At 42.3% G+C, this 25,988-nt stretch overlaps 2 protein-coding genes across 2 annotated transcripts; both read right to left on the bottom strand.

Annotated features, from left to right (window-relative positions):
• Positions 1-173: 173 nt before the first annotated feature.
• Positions 174-9,488, bottom strand: LOC141771273 (TRPM8 channel-associated factor homolog). Its single transcript, XM_074641339.1, has 11 exons — positions 8,746-9,488; positions 7,910-8,126; positions 7,410-7,707; positions 6,061-6,362; positions 5,589-5,763; positions 4,914-5,008; positions 4,531-4,741; positions 3,389-3,625; positions 3,044-3,267; positions 2,826-2,939; positions 174-679 (listed from the first exon to the last, which is right to left on the bottom strand). The coding sequence occupies exons 1-11, from the start codon at positions 9,390-9,392 to the stop codon at positions 437-439; spliced, it is 2,763 nt and encodes a 920-aa protein (XP_074497440.1). The 5' UTR covers positions 9,393-9,488; the 3' UTR covers positions 174-436.
• Positions 9,489-10,946: 1,458 nt separating this feature from the next.
• On the bottom strand, positions 10,947-21,390 carry LOC141771270 (TRPM8 channel-associated factor homolog). The gene is made up of 11 exons (XM_074641336.1): positions 20,633-21,390; positions 19,302-19,518; positions 18,802-19,099; positions 17,423-17,724; positions 16,950-17,124; positions 16,450-16,544; positions 16,070-16,289; positions 14,145-14,381; positions 13,714-13,937; positions 13,467-13,580; positions 10,947-12,710 (listed from the first exon to the last, which is right to left on the bottom strand). Exons 1-11 carry the CDS (start codon positions 21,277-21,279, stop codon positions 12,468-12,470), a joined length of 2,772 nt encoding a protein of 923 aa, XP_074497437.1. The 5' UTR covers positions 21,280-21,390; the 3' UTR covers positions 10,947-12,467.
• Between the last annotated feature and the right edge of the window lie 4,598 nt (positions 21,391-25,988).

Genomic DNA, 25,988 nt, shown 5'->3' on the forward strand with positions numbered 1-25,988 from the left:
CGTTAAAACAAATTTGACGCATTATTATTGCATTAACTTTGACAGCCCTAGTATATAGTGTAACATTTAAAAGCTTAAGAGCAAATTATCTTTCAGTAAGAGCTTACTGATCCATTAAATAAACATCAGAATATCTGTAAAAGTATTAGGATTAATATGACTCTAAAAGACCCTTTAATTGGAATATGCTTTTTACTCATGAATGGCTTATAGTGCTGTGAGGTCAATGACAGCGTTAACAACATTATTATGGTTGCTGAAAAACATTTAAAGCTGCTATAATCAACATGTGTAATGTGAAAGGAGTTGCTCATAGTGATGAACCCACAGAGAACAATCACCCGACTGTGCAGTTCCTGAGTGCAGTATTATACATCTTTAAGCTGCAAAAGACCGAGCCATCTCTATGCAGTTTTAATCAGCTGCAGTCTGAAGATCAGTCGTACTGGACCATGGGGTGGTCACTCCAGGGAGGCAGGTTGCAGAGTTTCTCCTCAGTGGCTGTTTCTATGGGCCAGCCCCAGGCCTTAAAGAACCCAGCCAGGTTCATCCCCACAGTCTGGGAGAAAGTCTCAGCATACAGGTTCATCTTTCCGTCGTTGTCACTGGGAAAGTCGCTCATCTTGTGGTAGGCAGCAAACACCTTCTTAAAGGCATCCCAGCCAAACTTATCCTGGAGCTACATGGAAGGAGGCAGAAGTAGAGGGAATGTAAATAGGAATATTAAAAACGTCATCTGGAGCTATACCAGTGGGCAAACTCACGGTCTGAAAAGTGAAGCCAATGCAGAAGTGTCTTAAACTTGCATTCTTTCTAATAGCCAGCAGGGGGCGACTCCTCTGGTTGCAGAAAGAAGTCTGATTGTACAGACGTCTATGAGAAAATGAACATACTTCTCACTTGATTTATTACCTCAGTAAACATTGTAAACATGAGTTTATGGTCTTAATCGCTAGTTTCAAGTCTTCTTCAATACAGCATGATGTTCATTTAGTAAATTATGGTTCCATTTAGAGTAAATTAGGTCGCTACCCCGGCATTGTCCAATCTGGGAGTTATCCGTGTCTTCGTCTTAGAGCTTTAACCCTTTCAAAGTGTGTTTTCAGTTCATGAAAGTTAATTGTAACATTTCGGTTGCCTACAAATGTCTTATTCAGGGTTCGGTTGTACTTAGCTTCACCCTCTCATGTCACTTCTGTTTGCAAAAAACAAGATGGCGACGGCAAAAATGCCAAACTTGAGGCTTCAAAACGGCGGTCCACAAACCAATGGGTGACGTCATGGTGACTACGTCCACTTATAGACAGTCTATGGGCTATACACTTAAAAAAGTTTAGCCAACAAACTGACAACACAGAGCTGAGCCTGAGCGGTCTCTGTACAGATGGTACATTCTTGTGATTCAGGTACAAACATGACCTTTCCTCCAATGCCACCATCAGGTCAAATGTTTACATGTTTTGCTCCACTGGTGAGACGGGCTTCAGGGTACACAGTTTTCCTTGCTGGTGTGTAATGAGCATTATAGTCTCACAAGTCTCCTAACAGAGCTATTAGACATTTAGTGTGTTTGCATTTTCCCCAACGTCTTTGCCAAAGACAGGCCCAATTCTGTATAAATGCTGACCAGCTGAGTAAAAGCCAGTACTGCTCTTATCGATGTTGTGGGATTTCTCCCAGAGAATCAGCTGCCTTTCTGAGATCACTTTGAGGATGACGGATGGGAATAGTGGGATCTTTTTCCTGCTTTTAAAATACAAAATCACAAAAGACTCTGAACTAGCCCTAATAGTAGATGATATTTTAATGATATCACATTATTATTGTCAGAGGCTGATATAGAGCATGCCTACAGTGCAGAGATGAGGATAAAGGCCATTGGGCTCTTGTGTGAAGTTGCTGAGCCTGCCTTCATGTTTATTGCTTTCCTTGTGCAAAAGCTGCTGATGTTGTTAGATTCCCCTCACAGAGTCTTGCAGAAAGAGGACATGAACCTGTTAACTGAGTTGGAACTGGTGGCAAATGCTTCGCAGTGCATGAAGAAACTCCACTGTGAGGTCACTGAGCTGTGGAATAAGGCCGATGATGTTTACACTGTTACTCCTGCACCATCAAAATCGAGACGCACAATGAAGGACATGGAGCAGTTTATGGTTTTAGAGACTAGAGGACAAAAACGCAATGACAAGACGGAACTGCAGAGGCTTTTCTACAGTGCAATTGACTAGAGCTGCAACAATTTGTCGACTAATTGATTAGTTGATGGACAGAAAAATAATCGGCAACTATTTTCTATAATGAACCGAACTGAACAAACTGAAACTCTATCTTTTGTTGTTTATTTCTGAATCTCTGAAAAGTGGTGTTTTTTATGTTGAACTCTGGACTCTTTAATTTTGGTGAATATTAATGGGATTTGCATTTGATCATCTTACACTTAATTCCCCAGATCCATTAGTTTGAATCAAACCAACAGCATCCAATCAAGTTGCAGGAGAAAACAATGAAGAACTAATTCTAGGTTACTGAGCGCCAGTTGGCAGCAGTTGCTTTGTTGTTGAAATGGCATTACATTTGGTGAAGAGTGCATTATGACTTGTTTAGGACTTGAAACTCAAAGTTTTTGGACTTGAGTCCAAAGACTTGAGACTTACTTATGACTTGCAAAACAATGATTTGGTCCCACCTCTGGTATCTAGTATCTTTAGAAAATGCATGTGCTGTGATGCACTCTGGCGCCCAATTGAATTATTCCACATAAATGCAGACCCAGTGTAACCAGGGATAGTTTCTTAGTAATATTGTATGAATGAATAGTCTCTCACCTGCAGGTATGTCTCCAGGGCCACAAACGTGTCCCAGCTGCTCAGTTTCCTTCCACCCTTCACATAATCTTCTGCTTGCTTCTTTCTTTTTTCTGGGCTCATAATTGACTCCGCCTGCATTAAGCACATTCTATTACAAATCAAGGTGAAATGACAGACTACTGAAAGAGTGTGAGCACAGTGGAAAGCTACATTACTCCAGGAAAGATTTACTCCACCTGTGCTCTGTTCATCCCGATCACCTCTTCATGCACATACACTGACCACAGGTTGCAGGTGCACTCTGTGGTGTTTGGTGGGAACTCCCAGCAGCTTCTCTGTTGGTTGTGTCCCAGTTCATGGATGGGCCCCCAGAGGCCTTTACTCCGAGCATGCTCAATGCTGACCAGCTCAGCTGCTGTGGCTTTGTGTGCCATGATGGGATAACCAGCATGCATCCAACCTGGATGGAGCAGGTGTACATCCATAGAAAGCAAAGTCAAGAACACGTGCCTCACTTTGTCCTGTGCTGCTGTAAAGGTTCTCATTCAATACATCATTTTCACAGAGATGACGCTGCTTACCATGGGAAATCTGCACATCAGTTAAAAAACGTTCTTTGCGAGGAAATTTGTGTGGTATGACGGCCAGATCAGCGATGCCCCTCATCATGTCATCCCAAAGCGCTGCCAACAGATCGGGGCGATCCAGGTCTCGAACAACGTCTGATGGCACAGTAAGGATGATGTTTTCAAACTCCAACTCTGCCCAGGGTGAAGGAGCTGTACGCAGCATCGACCAATCAGCAACTGTTGTTACACCTGAAGAGAAGAAAGAAATATATGTTTATTCACATTTGTGTTGTTTTGATCTTTGACAAAATACAACATGGTTGGCAAAGTATAAACAAAAAAATGTCTTTTCAATTACTACATTAAGTTTCATGAATAGAAACGACTTATGTATGTAGGTGATAGGTAAATATACTGCACACAGCTGATGTATACTTGCTAGTACATTCTGCATAAGTGAATGTCCATACACAGTATGTACCTTTAGCCACTATCAGGCGGCAATTAAAACCAAGATGGCGACGGCCAAAATGCCGAACTTGGGGCGACAAAACCGTAGTCCACAAACCAATGGGTGACGTCACTGTGAATACGTCCACTTCTTATATACACTCTATGGCCACTATACTTGAAAAGACAATTTACGCCATTGGGATACACAGTTGCACACATAAATGTTGCCATGGGTTCAGTCTCCACGTTACTCATGTCTAAACATTTTTCATCAGATTGTGCACGTTTTCCTCATTCCATACCATGCCATTCCTCACCTGACCAGCAGAAGCCCTCAACCCTTCCCACCAATCCCACCTACCTGAGTCCCTCCTACCCACATGCCTGCCCCACATCATCCCATCAACCCCTCACTATATCTACCTGCCCTTCCCATTTGCCAGATCATCTATCTTTTTATCACCTTTGTATTCAAGCTCCTTGCTCTGCCTGCCTGCTTATACCCTCGCCCACACCCGCTTTGTCTTTTGCCAACTCTCTGGATTTGTTTGCTTGTCTACCTGCTGCAGAACAGGTTTTTGTATAATTACAAAATAAACTTACTTTCCTGCCTTACCTGTCTTGCCATTGTGTTTTTAAGTCTTCACCATCGTATCAGAACTCTTAAACACATATACCAGTGTCAACCACCGCAGGCTCACCAAATTTATAGTAAGGCGCCGGTACAGCCATCTGCACTGTGACCTCCACCCCCTCCACTTGTGTTTTGGGTGGAGCCACCAGGTAGATGAGTCCCCCCCACAGGTTCGACACCTGCATCATCTCTGAGGTGATAGGAAATCGCTCATGAACAGACGGCGCTCTCTTCAGCTCTCCGGCATTCAGGTAGTCTGTTTGACAACCTATCTGGATCTGAGGAAGACATGGAATATGTGTTACTGCTTTATGAATGACTGTGTGAAAAGTACAGTATCCTTTGTTATATAGTTACATGTATGAGTCAAAGGATGTCAGGCTTGATGTATAGATGTATAAATAGAAACATTTGACTTTAACAACTCTGATTTGATTTTGTGAACAGCACCTTCCACCCCTTGTTGACAATCTCTGCTGGCATGGCCATGTAGGTCTTCATACCATGTGAGAGGTAGAGACCTGTACTGATCCACTCCTCCCCTCCTGACATACACACACATACACGAGATCTGTATATTAATACAATGCACAGCTCAAAGATTACTGCAATGTTTACCATGGTCTGGGTGAATACTCAATTCTGATTGGCTGCAGGGTGTCCATTTATTCCTGATAATTTAAACCTACTAAGCAGTTCAAGTGAAACTGTTTCTTCACTGTTCCAAATTAATGTGCTGGCTTATCCATTGTATAAGAACCTTATGGGATGGTAATGACTTTTCCAGTTATTAGCAAACCCTCAGGGTTACCAGGGAAATAGAGTGAATAGATTGTGAAAAACTTTCGATTTTGGTTGAAAAACGCATGAAAACATAAATTAATGGTCTTACATTTTTTGTTTTGCAAGTGACCATGGTATAAGCGGGATAATGCCCTTCAAGGTGTACGTAATCAGGACTTAATGGACAACGTGGAGGCCAGAACCATCCTACACATATATACATATATATATGCAGTTGTGCACACAAACTATGTCAACGGAACAATCACAGTTCTGCAAATACAGTATATTACTTATAAATATAATTCTGTCATGCATATGTCCACAAGAGTGAGGTCTGACCTGCTGTGTCAGCATTAATCTTGATCTTGTGGTTATAGACGACTGGCATCACAGGGTTATGCTTGATGAGGTAGGGAAAGAGGGCATCAGGATCTGGGCAAACCTTATACACGTCTGTCCCCACACTGAGGAGTAGGAGGTCTTTGGGACTCTTCACAGGACAACTGTCACACACCTTGAACACGAATGATGAATGTTATAAAAGAGGTTGCTCACAGTATCACAGTATATGCAGCTAAGGAAACAACATCAGACCCATGCACGCATATTATGGTCCTATTGGCAGTATTGTTCCTATTGTACAATTATTTGTACTATAGAGTGTGGCAATTGTTGGCCCTTCAACTTATACAGTATGTACAATTGACTCTCAACACAGTGAATGCGTGAAACCAAACTGAAAAGTTAGAAACAAAAGGGACCTTTCTCCTTTCTCACAAACTAATAACAATCACAGTCATTCACTGCTCACCTGAGGCATGTCTGACTTCTTTATGATGTCGGTGAGTGAGGAGACCACTTGTGTGTAGGATCGGCACTCGTGAGCCTTCATGCTCAAGTACCTGGTACAGTCCCCACCCAGTTTTTTAAGGCATTCCTCCTCGTGCTCTGTAAGTTCCTCCCCCTGGGTGATGTGACCCCCAAAGCGGTGTAGAAGGCGGCGGAAGTGGTAGGTGTCTTTGATGGCCTGGCTGGGCACAGGGGCCTTGTAGGAACCTTCCCCAATTATCTTATCCAATAGGCTCAAGCCCATTTTGTTGAGGATCTTGTTTCCTGGAAGACAAGACACCTGACATGATCTATGTGGCATGGTTTGAGTACTATGGACAGGGTTTGACTGTCATGTTTGTGCAGGTTTGTTATGTCATAAAACAATAGTCAACCTTCTTTTTTTAGATTTGCTAAGATTTGCTTAGTTCTTAATCCTGGTGTTTGCGTTTCAGTTCAGCTGCCTGCTCTGCTTGCTTAGTCAATGTGAAAGCCCCCGAAGACCATTTAACCTAAAGTTAATCTCTATAAACAGATTCTGCATTGACATGTAGAGCCTGTAGGCAACGGAAAGGGATTTTGTTATCGAAAGCGTTCTGGTTTCCCTTTGTAGTCTGAGTTGTATCGATCAATCATATTCGAGCAGGCTTTGGTTAAATGCAGGTAAACAGTCCGTGTGGAGATCAAAAGAGGCATTTGCCAAAATGCAATCTCTGAACCCACCGGCTATCGTCTGACGATGATTTTGCTTTTTACTGGTTTAAAATTTAGTTTCTAAACTGGCTACTTGTGAAACAATTCGGCCGTTCACATCGTCTCAGAACTCCAACTCCAGTCTCGCATCTCAAGTTGCTAATCGGACGTTAAACAATGAGCAGCGCACGGAAAAAGAAGTCTTGACTGGCTACACCAGAACCCCAGAAATATAGCCCCTTGCCCCCAGAGGGTTATCCGTCGTCAGACCGATAGCCGATGGGTTCCAAGATAGAAACAAAAATAGATGGAGGTGACATTTCCCTGACCCAATTGGCGCTGACTCTGTCGTTGGAAAGGGGGTTTCAGATGTTGCACACAATCTGACAAGAACTTTATTTGAAAAATACTGAGGCGTTTAGTGTGCCCTTGTACCTGATTTCCCTGTGCAGGATGTACCTCTATGTACCTCCATGTAGTGATTGTGCAGGTGAAAATGTGATTTAAGCTAACTCTGGTACAATACGGCCAATGGTAACATTTATGTTTAATATCATACAAGGTCCCATACAAATTAAACAAATAAATAAATATGTTATATTATCATGGATTGACACTGGCAGCGGCACATTATCATACCTGAGAAATCGGTCATTGGGTTTTGCCCTTGGTGTGTCTGTGCCCAGTACCAGGCGTGTCCACCAATCAGCAGGCCTCCTCCCTCTGCCACAAAGTCTTGGATTTCCTCCACATGTTTATCGCTGTACGCGTTACACACAAATACACTCAGGTCTTCCCTGAAGTTTGTCTTCTCACAATTAAACTCTGACTTGCTGAAGAGGTTAAAGGCTTGGTCAAGATCTGGAACGACGCCAACGACCCCATTCCGGCCTTCGTCCAACCAACGAATGGCATTGTTCCAAATCGGAGCCAGCGTCTGTTGTGAAGGTTTATCAAAGAAAGACAGTAGTTTGTTAATCACAGAAAACACATTTGGCAGATTAAGCATGTCTTATTATTTAGCACACTAAAGAAGATGAGCTAAGATAGTCAACTGATTCACACTAATCAAACCATTCAGTGACCCCCACATTTCTGTTTAAATTTAAAAGAAAACACTTTACTAATTCAGACCCCACCTCTCGTCTCAGAAGTCCTTCATGTGAGATCACAATAACCCGTCCCTGCCCATAGTAGGCTCCTGCCAAGAACGCTCGTCCATCCTCGGTGGTACCAATGGGGAAGGCTAGTGGGCCATGGACCAGAACCTCGGAAGCTGCTACCCCATTTTGGAGGTCAAACTCGGACACCCCCTGGAGTAAGAACTCCAAGTCATCCTCAAAATCCTTACCGATTCTGAATTTGAAGGGGGGAAGAGGAGAGAGAGATGCCAAATATGAGACTGTATTCAAAAGGTGAAAACCTACCTGTACCTGAACCTCATTGGAATCTGTATCTTTTTAGCCACACTAGTGTTGTTGCTCTAGGGATGACACATCCAGACTGAAGTATTGGATGTATTTCCATGAAATCTTGTACAGATATTCATGGTGACCAGAGGATGAATCTAATGCCTAATTGCGAAAATGCTTATGCAGAATTTCAGCAGAGAAATTTCTGATTTGTCTAATGCTTTAGTTTACTTCCAAATGCAAAATTAATGACATTCCTATCAGGCTCAGCTGTGCTTTGTGTTTAGTGCTAATAAGCAAAAATGTTAGCATACTAAAATGCTAAACTGGGATGGTGATCATGGTAACATTATAACCTTCATGTTATCATATTGATGTAACATTGAATACATCCTCAAGGAGCTGTTAGCTTGGCTGCCGGCTCTGTGTTTTGTTATCTTGCATTACAATTCTTCATTTAACTTGAATGTAAGATAGAAATGTGTGGAGAAGTTTTTTAATTCACAGAAAAGCTGCCACTGAAACCTGTTCAAATCTGCAAAGGAAAAGAAGTATACACTCACACTACAGCCATCCAGGAGGATGGGATCTGTGGGTGGACAGGCAGGCATTCTACCTCACCCTGATGCTCAGAGAAGTAGATCCCTGCCACACTAGAAACCTTATTTCCATCAAACTGAAGCAGCACGTTGTCCTTAGGACGACTTTCAGCCCAGCTCCATGCCTGCCCCGCTATCAGCACTCCTCCTCCAGCTTTCAGAAACGCCACCAGGTCCTTCATGTCTGGACCCACGTTGTAGGCATCTGTCACATACACACCAACCTCCCGCTTTTCACTAAAGGCCCCCACAACTGTGACTTGGAAGCTGGATTGGCTGAGGTTGTCAGCGACTCCCTTCACGTATCTATGGACTCCCACAGACAGGTTGTCAGATCCATCTCCTCTCAGCCAGGTCAGAGCGTTCTCTACCAGAGCAGGAAAGGCGGTCAGGTAGCCCTCATGACCCAGGACCACGATCCTTCCACGGCCGTACAGAGAGGCTGCTATCAGGACCTGGCCTCGGCTGTTCATTGCTAAAGGAAAGGCGTGGTCTCCAATCAGAACCAGGTCACTGGGAACACAGGGGCCATGAAGGTCGAGCTCTTTCAAGCCCCTCATCAGGGACACATAGGACCCTTCATGATGATCTTGGATGGGCTGGTTGGACATGGTGAGAAGGATCGATGCTCTGAAGATCAGATGAGAAGGGACGCGGATGGCAGAAGAAAGCTATGCTGAGTCAGATGTAAATAGATGCAAATAGATGTAAATGGATGTTGTGTCAGTCGGACTGTCCTGTAGGAAAAGAGAGAAAGCTGACAGACATTAGTGAGAACATGAAAATATCAATCTACAACTTCAGCCTCAGAAAAAAAAAATACATCCGGTAAAGTAGGCCTATAAATTACCAAAAGTCATCACAAACAAAACCAACATAAAGCAGAAGTTACGTTTTTACCTGAAAGTTAAGTTGGCTTTCTGCTTGTATTTTTTCACTGTCACAGTAGCTTTCCAAACAAGCAATCCTCCAAGAACACTTCTGACAAGAGAGAAGGTTATATAAATGGAGACAAGAAATTTGAGGAGGGACTTCAGCCAGGACATTCCAATTGTTTAATCGGCCTAGACAAAGAGAAAGAAAAACACCAGTCTGTCACACCTTGTTTTCTAGTGACTCAAAGCTTACAGAGATACACCCTGGCTGTATCTGTATGAGAAACCTGTTCATCCTCTCAGCTAATGTCAATAACCCATCCTGCTAAGCAGCAAGAAGTCACAGATGAACAGTATATTCGTATTAATTTGTGGAACCACATACATTTTGATCTGGCTAAAAGTAGAATGGTTAAAATCCTTGACATTACAGGTGCTGCATTGGCGTCAGATGGCAACCTGTGACTCATACCATTAAGTGAATGAGGCAAAGTCCGAAGTACAGTATAAAGGTTATATAACAAATACAGTAGCTTGATAGATAGATACTGTATATATAAATAAGACTGCAGATGTTAGCTTGCTTTGCAGGAACACTTTCGGGCCTATGTGGGCCTCCCTAATAATCTCAATGCACAGACTTGTTTACAAATGGAAACAGGACTTACTGTATGCAACTTACCCTTGCCAAATGAAGACTTGAGATTCAAAAAATACATAAAAATCAGTTTGATTCATACAAAGAATTCAGTGGAAATGCGTGTATGGGCGTATTACTTCTTCATGACTTGAAATAATGGACCCAAACTCTTAAACTCAATGTTAGAATGGGGAGGCATTTTTTTTTTCTAAAAGAATAATTTAACCTCACAAACTTGTAGTTAAAAGATTCGATCATGTTGCTAAGACTGTATGCTAATGTCAGATATCTGCTTAACGTTAAGGATAAGCACTTCTGTGTGAGCAGCCACAATCTTCAAGATTTTGAATGTCAAAATGAAATTCAGCTGTTGCAATAGTTTTTGACCATTGTGGCTATTAATTCTACCTCCAGCTAATAACTTAACCATTTCAGAGAGAAATGTTGGTAAATCTATAAAACCATATAGTCAGAGTGGCAAAACCACTACTAGACAAACTCTCTACCAGATTATTTCTCTCTTTTCATTTGGGTGGAGCAGCTCTCTCTGGATGAACTGAGATAATTCCCCCAGCAGTTCTCCAATCAACCAGTAGGGGAGCTGTTTACAACAAATGCAAAGCATAAAAGACTGGCACAGAGAACAGTCAAATGAAGTAAATGTTTATTAGTTTCTTTTCCATTGACAGGCAGGTAGACAGGCAGCCCGTCCTATCATTACATTCAGACCAAATGAAATGATTGTACGGGTTGATTACAGTCCTGGGACAGCCACAGATACCAGATTTTTTTTTTTTTAATCAGAACATTTGATTTATTGATTGCTTTCAGGATGTAATGAGAATTTCAACTAATCAAACAAAAAATGTTTCTTAAATCTTTACCAACTCTGCCTTTAAGATGCTGCAATAAAGTAAATGATGTTCCAGGGAAAGATGCAGCTTACTAATTCACACAAGAAACACCCACACATCCTGAAGAGAATCTGTGTTATTATGACCTTGAAACAAAACTCTAAGGTCGACCCAAATGCTTCGAAGCTTCCACCGTTGCTATGGTAATCCCATCCAAATATTTTTATTTTTATATGCATCACCCCAAAAATCAGCAAACCAAATAAGGAATAGTAATTCCACATAATTCATTATGCATCAACATTAATTATTATGAGTTATTCTCAGGCGGATAGCGCTGCTTGTTGTGTGTGTCGAAGGTGCAAGTGTGTGTGTGTGTTCGGTGCGGTCCCGGGTACTGAAACGCAACGGAGGAGATCGACAGACGGTCTCAACAAAGCCAGGTCTTATATTTTATATGTTGTTACAGGCTACAGTATATTTCTTTAATCATTTGTTTATAGGTCTACATATGAGCCATCTCTATAGTTTATTTGATGTGATTATTGCATTTGTTGTAGCTGTTTTCGTTTCAAATGGACTTGCATCTATATAGCGCCTTTCTAGTCTTCCGACCACTCAAAGTGCTTTACGTCGATCGAACTGCCGACCTTCCGATTGGTGGACGGCCCGCTCAACCTCTGAGCCACAGCAGCCCCAATTAAATAAAATGGAAAATCCTTGAAGTTTGATTTTTGTCTTCATCTCTTATTAGATAGTAATTGCAAAGTAAAGTACAGTTACAGTAAACAATGAACGCAAGTTTTAGGAAAGACAGTTTGCGCCGTCGTTGTCGTCGTTGTCTTCCCTCCCACCGCCGTTCTAATGCACAGGCTTACCGGGGCTCTAGCCCAATAGTCACAATGGGATGCTCCGCGCCTAAAGACAGTGTTTTTTTTTTAACTCCAACACAATCTGCCAAAGGGGGGGAAAATGTTTTCTTGCAGCTGTATCTGGCTCACGTCTGTGTCTCTTACTGACAGAGTGAAGGATGAGAGGAGACTGACACTCATAAAGAGAAGGAAGTTCTCTCCCTTTCTCTGTGTGTGTGTGTGTGTGTGTGTGTAAGCGCACATATGCGTGGATTAAAGTTTTGGTGACGCAACTTCTGTAACGTTTAGCCTATAGTGCACCACCACCACCACCACCACCACCCTCCCCTTCGATGCTTCAAATATAGTCGAATAAGTCTCACTGAAGCTTCGAAACCCCAAAATAGTATTAAGGACAGCCCTACAAGACTCTCTGCATTTCATCCCTCTAAACTTCAGTAGAAACTCAGTCATACTGGACCATGGGGTGGTCACTCCAGGGAGGCAGGTTGCAGAGTTTCTCTTCAGTGGCTGTTTCTATGGGCCAGCCCCAGGCCTTAAAGAACCCAGCCAGGTTCATCCCCACAGTCTGGGAGAAAGTCTCAGCATACAGGTTCATCTTTCCGTCGTTGTCACTGGGAAAGTTGTTTATCTCGTGGTAGGCAGCAAACACCTTCTTAAAGGCATCCCAGCCAAACTTATCCTGGAGCTACATGGAAGGAGACAGAGGTCGAGGAAAATGTGAACAGGAATATTAATAACATCAGAATGGGGCTTTAACCCTCTGAGACCCACAATAGACTTGTATTTTTTTAATCTTTTTTTGGGGGGTACGGGGGTCTTTAGGGGGAGATCGCAGGTCAACAGTAGATGTCACATAGAAATGGTGTACATCATCTGAAAGCTGAGAACCTGAAGATTAATTTGAGATGCAGCTCAGCGCTGTGTGTCAAATTGTTCTTGTCATAAATATGTAATAAACATAAAATAAGTTGTAAAAGTGTATAGAACATTATGATGGAGGTATATGATGGTCATCCCCATGCTCTATTATGTCTCATAAGTTGTTGCAGCAATTTTTGGGTTGATACCATTTGTTACACAGATTTGTTGCTAAATTTAATCCGTTTTTTACCACTCGAGAATTGATAAAAATAATCAAAGATTCCTCCAAAATACCACATTAAGACACCAAGACCTTGAGGAACACCATAGAAAAAGTTTCAAAAAGTTTTGACATTTGGAGATTTCTGCAAGAATTGCATTTTTCAATGATTGGATGGCGAGCACTTCTGAAGTTATTCAATGGATTTAGATGTTCTAGTTTCATAGGATACCTGTACCTTCAATCAAGCTCTAAAACCGAACCTGCTACAGCCTCTAAAAAATAAATTGAGCCAACTCTGACAACATGCCTTTGAAGGAGGTTCTCTATAGGATGTGATATATAGTGATTCTCTCTCACCTGCATGTATGTCTCCAGGGCCACCCACACGGTCCAGTCGCTGAGTTTCCTGCCCCCATTAACATACTCCTGAGCTCGACTGTTTCGATTTGCTAAAGTCATACCTGGATGAGCCTGCATTGAACAAGATTAAATTATATAATTGTTAAACAATGTGATCCAAGTGAAAAGCCACATTTTTCTCAACAAAGGAGTTTGTGACATCTATTGATATGAAAACGTGTCACATCTTAAGACTTTACTCCACCTTTGCTCTGTCGATCCCCAGCACCTCTTCGTGCACATACACTGACCACAGGTTGCAGGTGCCCTCTGTGGTGTGTGGTGGGAACTCCCAGCAGCCTCTCTGTTGGTTGTGTCCCAGTTCATGAATGGGCCCCCAGAGGTCTTTACTCCGAGCATGCTCAATGCTGACCAGCTCAGCTGCTGAGGCTTTGTGTACCATGATGGGATAACCAGCATGCATCCAACCTGGATGGAGCAGGTGACACTGGGATGAGTTCACCGTCGTACAAGTGCATCCATAGATAGCAAAGTCAAGAACACATGCCTCACTTTGTCCAGCGCTGTTGTAAAGGTTCTCATTCAATACATCATTTTCACAAAGACGACGCTGCTCACCATGGGAAATCTGCTGAGCAAACATTCACATACAGCACCACAGCCAAGCACACTTACCAGCAGAAATCTGCACATCAGTTACAAAACGTTCTTTGCGAGGAAATTTCCAGGGTTTCACAGCAAGATCGGCGACTCCCCTCATTATGTTATCCCAGAGTGCCGCCAACTCATCGGGGCGATCCAGGTCTCGAACAACGTCTGATGGTACAGTAAGGATGATGTTTTCAAACTCCAACTCTGCCCAGGGTGAAGGAGCTGTGCGCAGCGTCGACCAATCAGCAGCTGTTGTTACACCTGAAGAGAAGAAAGAAATATATGTTTATTCACATTTGTGTTGTTTTGATCTTTGACAAAATTCACCATGGTTGGCAAAGTATAAACAAAAAATGTCTTTTCAATGACTACAGTAAGTTTCATGAATAGAAACGACTTATGTATGTAGGTAATAGGTAAATATACTGCACACAGCTGATGAGATAGATAGATAGATAGATAGATAGATAGATAGATAGATAGATAGATAGATAGATAGATAGATAGATAGATAGATTGTCTTTTGCCATCTCTCTGGATTTGTTTGCTTGTCTACCTGCTGCAGAACAGGTTTTTGTATAATTGTGGGAAGGCTGATTCAGCATTCCCAGTATTGTTCTTCTAAGGTTTATTCAACTTCTTCAACTATTTCTTCTGTAGTTTTTTTGGCCTTTAACTAGTCCTGCATACTTTCAGCTACAGAAACCGTTCAACTATCAAAATATTCAGCTCTTTAAGGACATTAGTGGCCATCGCCACGGCAACGTTTAATTGCTGCTGGACAGGTGATTCACATTAGCCAATCAGAGCAGGCTGACTAACACACACACACACACACAGAGAAGGTAACTGTATCTTAACAGGGAACTCAGGACAAGTTTTTTTTTCAAAATAAAATTTCTATAGAGTTACTCTATCTACTATATTTTGTCTAACGACTTACAGTTTTAAAAGTTCTAGCTGCTACTACTACTACAACTATTACTTATACTACTACTGTTGCTGCTGCTGCTGCTACTACAACTGCTACTACTACTACTACTACTACTACAGCTGCTGCTCCTTCTGTTCCTACTGATTCTGCTACTACTACTACAGCTGCTGCTCCTTCTGCTACTACTACTACTACTACCGCTACTACTATCACTACTACTGTTACTGCTACTACTACCAGTGATGTTACTGCTACCACTACTGTCACTACTGCTCCTGCAGCTGATCCTACTGCCTCAACTACTACTACTTCTACTACTACTACTCTTACTACTACTACTACTGCTCCTTCTGCTACTACTACTACTATTACAACTACTACTACTACTACTACTACTACTGCTCCTGCTCCTTCTGCTACTACTACTACTACTACTACTACTACTACTACTATTACTACAACTCCTACTGCTACTTTCCACCCAAATACCACTTTCTGTGTAACGACTTATAGATTTTAAAGAGTCAGTCAGTCAAAATACTATTTCTGTCCAAGCACTTATAGATTTAAAGGTTTATTTCACCCAAATACTACTCTCTCTCTCTCTGTCTCTGTTTGTGTTTAGCAATGCAGTTCATCCCTCTGATATACATACAAAGCATTTCTTCTTTCCGCCTTTTCAGGAAAATTCCGATTTACCACTTTGCAGTTCAGCTTCCAACTCTGCCAGTTGTACATTTCATATTCTAGGGTTTTCAGCAGTGCAGTGCAATGCATTTGAGCATTAACAATTTTAGGCAAGTAATTTCCCATTTCTGCATTTTCAGCAATGCTTTGCAATAAATTTCAGCTGTCAGCATTCCCACGCATTTTCAGCAGGAAATGCATTTTCTAGATACCAAATTAACTTCCTTTCCTGCCTTACCTGTCTTGCCTCTGTGTTTTTAAGTCTTCACCATTGCATTGTATCAGAACTCTTAAACACATATACCAGTGTCACCCACCACAGACTCACCAGATTTATAGTAAGGCGCCCGTACAGCCATCTGCACTGTGACCTCCACCCCCTCCACCCCCTCCACTTGTGTGTTGGGTGGAGCAACCAGGTAGACGAGTCCCCCCCACAGGTTCGACACCTGCATCATCTCTGAGGTTACAGGAAATCGCTCATGAACAGACGGCGCTCTCTTCAGCTCTCCGGCATTCAGGTAGTCTGTTTGACAGCCTATCTGGATCTGAGGAAGACACGGAATATGTGTTACTGCTTTATGAATGACTGTGTGAAAAGTACAGTATACTTTGATATATAGCTACATGTATGAGTCAAACGACGTCTGGCTACATAGATAGAAAAATTTGACCTCAATTACTCTGATTTGATTTTGTGAACAGTACCTTCCATCCCTTGTTGACAATCTCTGCTGGCATGGCCATGTAGGTCTTCATACCATGTGAGAGGTAGAGACCTGTACTGATCCACTCCTCCCCTCCTGACACACACACACACACACACATACAGACAATATCTGTATATTAATACAATGCACAGCACAAAGATTACTTCAATGTATACCATGCAAACCCACAGGGTTACCAGGGAAACAGAGTGAAAAGATTGTGAAAAACTTTAAATTTTGGTTGAAAAACGCATGAAAATATAAATTAATGGTCTTTTGCAAGTGACCATGGTATAAGCGGGATAATGCCCTTCAAGGTGTACGTAATCAGGACTTAATGGACAACGTGGAGGCCAGAACCATCCTACACATATATACATATATATATGCAGTTGTGCACACAAACTATGTCAATGGAACAATCACAGTTCTGCAAATACAGTATATTACTTATAATATAATTCTGTCATGCATATGTCCACAAGAGTAAGGTCTGACCTGCTGTGTCAGCATTAATCTTGACCTTGTGGTTATAGACGACTGGCATCACAGGGTTATCCTTGATGAGGTAGGGAAAGAGGGCATCAGGATCTGGGCAAACCTTATACACGTCTGTCCCCACACTGAGGAGTAGGTGGTCTTTGGGACTCTTCACAGGACAGCTGTCACACACCTTGAACATGAATGATGAATGTTATAAAAGAGGTTGCTATCAGTATCACAGTATATGTAGCTAAGGAAACAACATCAGACCCCATGCACACATATTATGGTCCTATTGGCAGTATTGTTCCTATTGTACAATTATTTGTACTATAGAGTCTGGCAATTGTTGGCCCTTCAACTTATACAGTATGTACAATTGACTCTCAACACAGTGAATGCGTGAAACCAAACTGAAAAGTTAGAAACAAAAGCGACCTTTCTCCTTTCTCACAAACTAATAACAATCACAGTCATTCACTGCTCACCTGAGGCATGTCCGACTTCTTTATGATGTCGGTGAGGATGGACACCACCTGTGTGTAGGAGTGACGGTCATGAGCCTTCATGCTCAAGTACCTGGTACAGTCCCCACCAAGTTTTTTAAGGCATTCCTCCTCGTGCTCTGTAAGTTCCTCCCCCTGGGTGACGTGACCCCCAAAGCGATGTAGAAGGTGGCGGAAGTGGTAGGTGTTTTTGACGGCCTGGCTGGGCACAGGGGCCTTGTAGGAACCTTCCCCAATTATCTTATCCAATAGGCTCAAGCCCATTTTGTTGAGGATCTTGTTTCCTGAAAGACAAAACACCCGACATGATCTATGTGGCATGGTTTAAGTATTATGGACAGGGTTTGACTGTCATGTTTGCGCAGGTGTGTTATGCCATAAAACAATAGTCAACCTTTTTTTAGATTTGCCTTCAACAGAGTGTCAAGTTAGTCTTGTCTGTGAGTTCTTAGTCCTGGTGTTTGCGTTTCAGTTCAGCTGCCTGCTCTGCTTGCTTAGTCGATGTGAAAGCCCCCAAAGACCATTTAACCTAAAGTTAATCTCTATAAACAGATTCTGCATTGACATGTAGAGCCTGTAGGCAACGGAAAGGGATTTTGTTATCGGAAGCGTTCTGGTTTCCCTTTGTAGTCTGAGTTGTATCGATCAATCATATTCGAGCAGGCTTTGGTTAAATGCAGGTAAACAGTCCGTGTGGAGATCAAAAGAGGCATTGGCCAAAATGCAATCTCTGAACCCACCGGCTATCGTCTGACAATGATTTAGCTTTTTACTGGTTTAAAATTTAGCTTCTAAACTAGCTACTTGTGAAACAATCTGGCCGTACACATCGTCTAAGAACTCCAACTCCAGTCTCGCATCTCGAGTTGCTAATCGGACGTTAAACAATGAGCAGCGCACGGAAAAGGAAGTCTTAACCCAGATATCTGCTGGCTATACCAGAACTCCAGAAATATAGCCCTTTGCCCCCAGAGGGTTATTCGTCGTCAGACCGATAGCCGATGGGTTCCGATATTGAAACAAAAGTAGATGGAGGAGACATTTCCCTGACCCAACTGGCGCTGACTCTGTCGTTGGAAAGGGGGTTTCAGATGTTGTACACAATCTGACAAGAACTTTATTTGAAAATTACTGAGGCGTTAAGTGAGCCCTTGTACCTGATTTCCCTGTGCAGGATGTACCTCTATGTACCTCCATGTAGTGATTGTGCAGGTGAAAATGTGATTTAAGCTAACTCTGGTACAATACGTCCAATGGTAACATTTATGTTTAATATCATACAAGGTCCCATACAAATTAAACAAATAAATAAATATGTTATATTATCATGGATTGACACTGGCAGCGGCACATTATCATACCTGAGAAATCGGTCATTGGGTTTTGCCCTTTGTGTGTGTGTGCCCAGTACCAGGCGTGTCCACCAATCAGCAGGCCTCCTCCCTCTGCCACAAAGTCTTGGATTTCCTCCACATGTTTATCGCTGTACGCGTTACACACAAATACACTCAGGTCTTCCCTGAAGTTTGTCTTCTCACAATTAAACTCTGACTTGCTGAAGAGGTTAAAGGCTTGATCAAGATCTGGAACGACGCCAACGACCCCATTCCGGCCTTTGTCCAACCAACGAATGGCATTGTTCCAAATCGGAGCCAGCGTCTGTTGTGAAGGTTTATCAAAGAAAGACAGTAGTTTGTTAATCACAGAAAACACATTTGGCAGATTAAGCATGTCTTATTATTTAGCACACTAAAGAAGATGAGCTAAGATAGTCAACTGATTCACACTAATCAAACCATTCAGTGACCCCCACATTTCTGTTTAAATTTAAAAGAAAACACTTTACTAATTCAGACCCCACCTCTCGTCTCAGAAGTCCTTCATGTGAGATCACAATAACCCGTCCCTGCCCATAGTAGGCTCCTGCCAAGAACGCTCGTCCATCCTCGGTGGTACCAATGGGGAAGGCTAGTGGGCCGTGGACCAGAACCTCGGAAGCTGCTACCCCATTTTGGAGGTCAAACTCGGACACCCCCTGGAGTAAGAACTCCAAGTCATCCTCAAAATCCTTGCGGATTCTGAATTTGAAAGGGGGAAGAGGAGAGAGAGATGCCAAATATGAGACTGTATTCAAAAAGTGAAAACCTACCTGTACCTGAACCTCATTGGAATCTGTATCTTTTTAGCCACACTAGTGTTGTTGCTCTAGGGATGACACATCCAGACTGAAGTATTGGATGTATTTCCATGAAATCTTGTACAGATATTCATGATGACCAGAGGATGAATCTAATGCCTAATTTATACTTCTGCGAAAATGCTTATGCAGAATTTCCGCAGAACCGCAGAGAAAATTCAAATTTGTCTAATGCTTTAGTTTACGTCCAAACGCAAAATTAAAGACATTCCTATCAGGCTCAGCTGTGCTTTGTGTTTAGTGCTAATAAGCAAAAATGTTAGCATACTAAAATGCTAAACTCGTTAGCATGTTATCATATTGATGTAACATTTAGCTCAAAGCCTAAATACTTCCTCAAGGAGCTGTTAGCATGGTTGCCGGCTCTGTGTTTTGTTATTTTGCGTTACAATTCTTCATTTAACTTGAATGTAAGATAGAAATGTGTGGAGAAGTTTTTTGATTCACAGAAAAGCTGCCACTGAAACCTGTTCAAATGTTCAAAGTAAAAGAAGTATACACTCACACTACAGCCATCCAGGAGGATGGGATCTGTGGGTAGACAGGCAGGCACTCTACCTCACCCTGATGCTCAGAGAAGTAGATCCCTGCCACACTAGAAACCGTATTTCCTTCAAACTGAAGCAGAAAGTTGTCCTTAGGACGACTTTCAGCCCAGCTCCATGCCTGCCCCGCTATCAGCACTCCTCCTCCAACTTTCAGAAACACCACCAGGTCCTTCACGTGTGGACCCACGTTGTTTTTCTTCGACATACTATACTATGACTATTTTCCGACATACTATGACTTTTTTTTCGACATATACTTTTTTTCGACATATACTTTATTTTTCCTATATACTAAATGACAGTTGAATGTTGAAGTCACTTGGTTCAGTGATAAAGCTGCACATTTTGGTATTAAAGATACTCTAAACAGGAGGAGGGCCACACATAGTATGGAGCAGTTTTTTAGATTAAAAGAAAAGACACATTTGAAATGAAAGATACACTTACCGTAAAGCCTTCCAGGAGGATGAGATCTGTGGGTAGACAGGCAGGCACTCTACCTCACCGTAATGCCCAGAGAAGTAGATCCCTGCCACACCAGAGACCTTGTTCCCTTCAAACTGAAGCGGCACGTTGTCCTTAGGATGCTTTCCAGCCCAGCTCCATGCCTGCCCCGCTATCAGCACTCCTCCTCCAGCTTTCAGAAACGCCACCAGTTCCTTCACGTCTGGACCCACGCTGTAGGCATCTGTCACATACACACCAACCCCACGATTCTCACTAAAGGCCCCCACAACTGTGACTTGGAAGCTGGATTTGCTGATGTTATCAGCGACTCCCTTCACGTATCTATGGACCCCCACAGACAGGTTGTCAGATCCATCTCCTCTCAGCCAGGTCAGAGCATTCTCTACCAGAGCAGGAAAGGTGGTCAGGTAGCCCTCATGACCCAGGACCACGATCCTTCCACGGCCGTACAGAGAGGCTGCCACCAGGACCTGGCCTCGGCTGTCCATTGCTAAAGGAAAGGCGTGGTCGCCATTCAGCACCAGGACACTGGGAACACAGGGGCCACGGAGGTCCAGCTCTTTCAAGCCTCTCATCAGGGACATGTAGGCCCCTTCGTAGTGGTTTTGGATGGGCTGGTTGGACATGGTGAGAAGGATCGATGCCCTCAGGGTTGAATGAAGAGGATTGTGGATGGCAGGATGGCAGAACAAAAGGTGTGTTGAGTCAGTCAGGCTGTCCTGTGGGAATAGATACAGTATTGATTGACAGAGCTTAAAATACAATGTTTTATACATCTACAACAATAAAGTTATAACATTAAAATATTAATCTACAATTGTTTCAGAGATGAAAGAAAAATCAGCAGTTCATCCATCAAAGTCTAAGAGTTTGCAGGTTTTAATTTCATCCAAATACAACAGAAGAGCAAAAACAGTAATGTTTTGTTAGGAATCACAGTAAAATGCATAAAATCTTTTTTTTTGTCCAAGAAGGAAGAACCAAGAATATTCAGATTTTCTCTATTTTATACTTTGCTCAAAATGTGTGTACCTGACACCCGTCACACTTCTGTTGAAGCAAAATATTTCAGGCCATTTTCTACAAAAATTAATGTTCAGCATGTCAAAAAAGTCAACACTCAAATAACTCTCTGGAGATGTTCAAGTGAGTTGCAAGCAGCAGAGTTTTTATTGTGTCCTATCAATATAGCAACACAACAAAAAACCCGAGCCTGATCCGGAAACAGACTGAAAAAGAAGTTTAGCAAACACAGTCTTATATATAATTTCGAGGAGCCTTGAGAAACGGGATGCTCCTTTTGGGCGTAAATTACCAATGGTGTCATTTTTATTGGTGTCAGGTATATGCAGTCATACTTGTCATGTTCAAATAAATTACGTCATCCTAATTTGCCTCTGGTATGTTTGAGACAAGAAAGTGTTTGTTTTTTGATAATACCTGTTTCCTGGTGTCTCTGTTCTCTGACTTAACCTGTTTCTGATGTCTAGACCTGACGTCTGGCACATTTCACTCTCAGCCACTATCAGTCTTGTTCAGTCCATAGTCTGGCTGAGAGAAGCAAACAGTCTTATCTTACCTTTTGCTGTGGCCATGCAAATGGGCAGGGTTTGGTCAGGTTGGAGACACACACACACAAGGTGAACAGTATGTTGGATGGGGATTACAACATGACATTTAACAATGATTTTATACATTTGTGATCAATATTCTTTATCATTGGTTAACATATTTCTATAAGTTCTAAAAGTTTTACTTCCACACTTCTCCGCCCTTTCTCTCTTCCAAAGAACAAGAACAATCTTGCCCAACAACTCTTGCGTATGCAATAATGTCTAAATTTCATCCAGTCATGAAATTTGTCATCATGCAGTTTATTTTGAGTTCATCAAGCAAGCAAGCAGAGACCTAACAGCTTTTCAGGTTTTCAGCTTCTGTTTCTGGAGCGTCTCTGGACCAACGATGCCAGCCAGAGGGATTACAGAGCATCTGGCGGTGTTCCCCCCGGGCTGGTTGCAGTTTCTCTTTGCATAAGTTGCACCCCGATAAATTGATCAAATTGGCCTATCCACCACAGCAAGATTACTCCCCAGCCTAGGCCCCAGAGGAAGATGGTGCAGAGTGAGATCAGCCAACACCTTATTCCTCTTTCTTTTAGCACAGTGGTCAGGGTTGTTACATACCACAATGCACGTAAGGCCATTAACACTTCGAACACAATCTTAGCCATTTTGAATGGCTCATAGAAGACCGTGACTGTGTCCAGAATCATCCATAATGTAATAGTTGAGCCTTGGCAGAGCCCCACATGGTCACTGGATATGGTAAAGCGTCCTATCATGTAGGTGATGAACAGCAACATGACTGGATCGTGTAACCCATACCACAAATTTAGGATCAGTATCTTAGCGATCCCCTGTGCAAGGGCTAACAGTCTCAGCGGTTGGTCACGAGCCCATTTCCCAGTGCAGCAGTATAAAAGCCAAAGAGCCAGAAAGATGGAGAACTCTGCAGCATTTAATTTGGAAAGGGCCGTTGAGGCTTTGGTGGTTGTGGTGTTATTGGTCATGTGTGTGCATGACACCCATCACACTTCTCCCCCCTCTCTCTCTTCCAAGGAACAAGGAACAATCTTGCCCGACAACTCTTGCGCATGCTATAATGTCTACATTTCATCCAGTCATGACATTTGTCATTATACAGCCAGAGGCCTACTTCCCATTTATTACTGTTACATGTCACAAGATGCGGGTTAGACGTTTACTTGTAAAACTCTCAATGGTTATACTGTATAAACATGGTTATCAATCATTCTGTCATATGTTCACCTACAGTGGATACTTGATCATGGTTATAAGTCATACTTGTCATATATTTCGGTTGCACATGCATTTTTAACACTTTTGATCATAGTATTTGGTTATATTCATTGATGATTACATACTCTGTGCTTTTGCCATTACATATACATGTGGGAAATCCATCAAAAGGCCTTTGCTGTTCACTTCCTAACACCTATCAAATATGCTTCTTTAGACGTTCACACACATGTACACATTACTTTATTGTCGAGTTATCTCTATTTAAACATGCAAAAGAGTGAAATTTATCTTACCTTCCACTCAGTCCACTTCACTTGTCTACCTGAAAGATATGATACATCAAACCCACTCCTGCAGCTACATGCAGTAACACAGTGTCACGAAGGAAGTTAAAAAATAAATGGGCGGGGAATGATCAAAGAGGTTATCTTTGCTTGAGGAAAACATTGTACATGAATGACGTTTTGCCGCATTCGGTTAGCTTGTCTAATGTGGCATTCATTGTCGAAAGTAGCACAGAGATTTATTCTGCATTACCAAATGCAGCAATAAAATTTACGGGCACATTCTGTGTGCAAAGTGAGCGATAAAAATGTTATGAGCCAATTAGAGAACTGCATTCCCCCCTCTCAGGGTTCATCCCGAGTCTCTTAGGCCCTGTTCACCTGGTATTAACATGCGTCCTGGGTCCAGGGTCGGAGCCAGAGTGTTAGGGGCGGACGGGCAATCAGCTTTGACAGGGGGGGCATTTTTTTCACCTCATATATCCTTTATTAAGTGTATCTTTAACATTATCATGTTTCACAGGTGTGCACGCACGCATACACATGCTGTTATGTCCACAAAAACAGGTTATAAACTAACACCGTGTCCTAACTGGATGCGAGCGTCCAACTATCGCACTGCATCGCGCATCTGACACTCTCTGTCCACTGAATACGTTAAATCTGCAATTCTGTTCCGTCATGTAAACAAACCACGTACATATCAGCTGTGAGCTCCAGATCAGACTGGAGCTGAAGACGTAACCACCTCAAAGATGGGTTAGTAGTACTTGTTATCTTCTTACGTTCGTACTTTTTTTTTTTATCAGAAAACACACGTTTTATTTGTGATATTTACTGGAAATAACATACGATATAGCCAAAAGCAAGTAGGTTGTTATCTAGTGATCTTCTCCAGCCAGCTGCCACCTTATTTTGGTTTCTGTTTTGAGATGAGGAGGTACTGGAGGCTAGATAACTCCTCAGGCACGCCCTGTGTCTTGCTAGTGCCAGGGTTAAAATGTGCACACACGCAGGTGCTGAGATACAGTTAACAGGGAGTTAAACAACACATTAATCTAACAGTCTGACTGATTTCTTCATAACTATAATTTAAGTTAATAAAGACTAAATGTGGATGTTTCACTCACCAGTTGTTGTCCCTGCTCAGCCTGCTGTAGTGTAACATTAGTCCATTGTTTTATTCCACAATACTGAACAGAATAATCCAAACAGGTAGAAAAAGTAAGATGTGAGAGGAGCACAGGAGGCTTTTTACTCTCTTGGTCCTAATTGTGCTTTAATGCACCAGGTTTGTAGGTCTACTTTCTCAATTTTTTTTCTATTGAGCTAGATTGAAAAAAACAACAACAAAAAAACACGCAAACGGAGCGGATCAAAACGAGGCTTCTTACTGAAATATTGTCGTGACGGCTCATATTCCCAGAGTTTCCATAGTTGTATCTTTTTGCTGTGTGTTCGTGTTTTATTTGAACCATTAGTGAGGTGGCTGTTATATTTTTTGACAGGTAGCTCGTAATAAAGTTTCACTAGTGAACTTTATTACATATAACTGCGAGCGTCAATGCCTGTGCTGAAAGTGTCAATCAAGTTAATATTTTCATTTACATCCAGGACAGCTGACCCGGTTTTCTCGGCTCATTTTATCTAAACTAATCAGCCGTTCCTCTCAATATGAGTGACAGGAAAAAATAGGAACCGTGTATCCGATAGAAGTCCAGACAAAACGTCACGCCGCGCTGTGCAGCACCATGTTGCTCGCAGCAAGTTAGGACACTCCAATAGAAAACAATGTAATCAAGCCCAAGTACATGTCCTAGTTGTTTCCTAAATGCAAAACTATCACTGTTTTGTGCTTTATTTTGCGTTGCAGTGTTAAGTCCTTCCATTACCAAACTGAATGACTTAATTTTACTAATAGCCTAGCTGTTATTTCAGTTTAGTTTTTTGTCCGGAGAGAATTCAGCTGAGGGGGCACAGTGACCTTTTTGGACGGGCCTGGACCCACATCGCCGACGCTGCCTCGGTCATCGGATCGCAAGTGGACAATTCTAAGTACAGGTGTGAACGCACTCAAGACGCGCTGAGGACGATTTGAGATCCGATCGCTCAGAACACATTCAGAGGTGGTCTGGGCCGCATATAACCACATTCTTTTTGCAGTGTGAACGCGAATGTGTCCTGGGCCACATTAAGGACCGCCTACTCAACTGACGTCCTGCTTGGATC

Source organism: Sebastes fasciatus, chromosome 7 (genome assembly GCF_043250625.1).
Source record: "Sebastes fasciatus isolate fSebFas1 chromosome 7, fSebFas1.pri, whole genome shotgun sequence".
NCBI classification, from domain to species: domain Eukaryota; kingdom Metazoa; phylum Chordata; class Actinopteri; order Perciformes; family Sebastidae; genus Sebastes; species Sebastes fasciatus.

Coding starts and splice junctions, on each gene's coding strand:
- LOC141771273 (XM_074641339.1), bottom strand. CDS start 9,392: ATGTCCAACCAGCCCATCCAAGATCATCATGAAGGGTCCTATGTGTCC. Junction 4,742..4,913: donor TTGTCAACAAGGGGTGGAAG/GTGCTGTTCACA, acceptor TGTCTTCCTCAG/ATCCAGATAGGTTGTCAAAC. Junction 3,626..4,530: donor GGCGCCTTACTATAAATTTG/GTGAGCCTGCGG, acceptor TCTTCTCTTCAG/GTGTAACAACAGTTGCTGAT.
- LOC141771270 (XM_074641336.1), bottom strand. CDS start 21,279: ATGTCCAACCAGCCCATCCAAAACCACTACGAAGGGGCCTACATGTCC. Junction 19,519..20,632: donor TCCTCCTGGAAGGCTTTACG/GTAAGTGTATCT, acceptor TTTCAAATTCAG/AATCCGCAAGGATTTTGAGG. Junction 19,100..19,301: donor AAGGACTTCTGAGACGAGAG/GTGGGGTCTGAA, acceptor CCTTCACAACAG/ACGCTGGCTCCGATTTGGAA.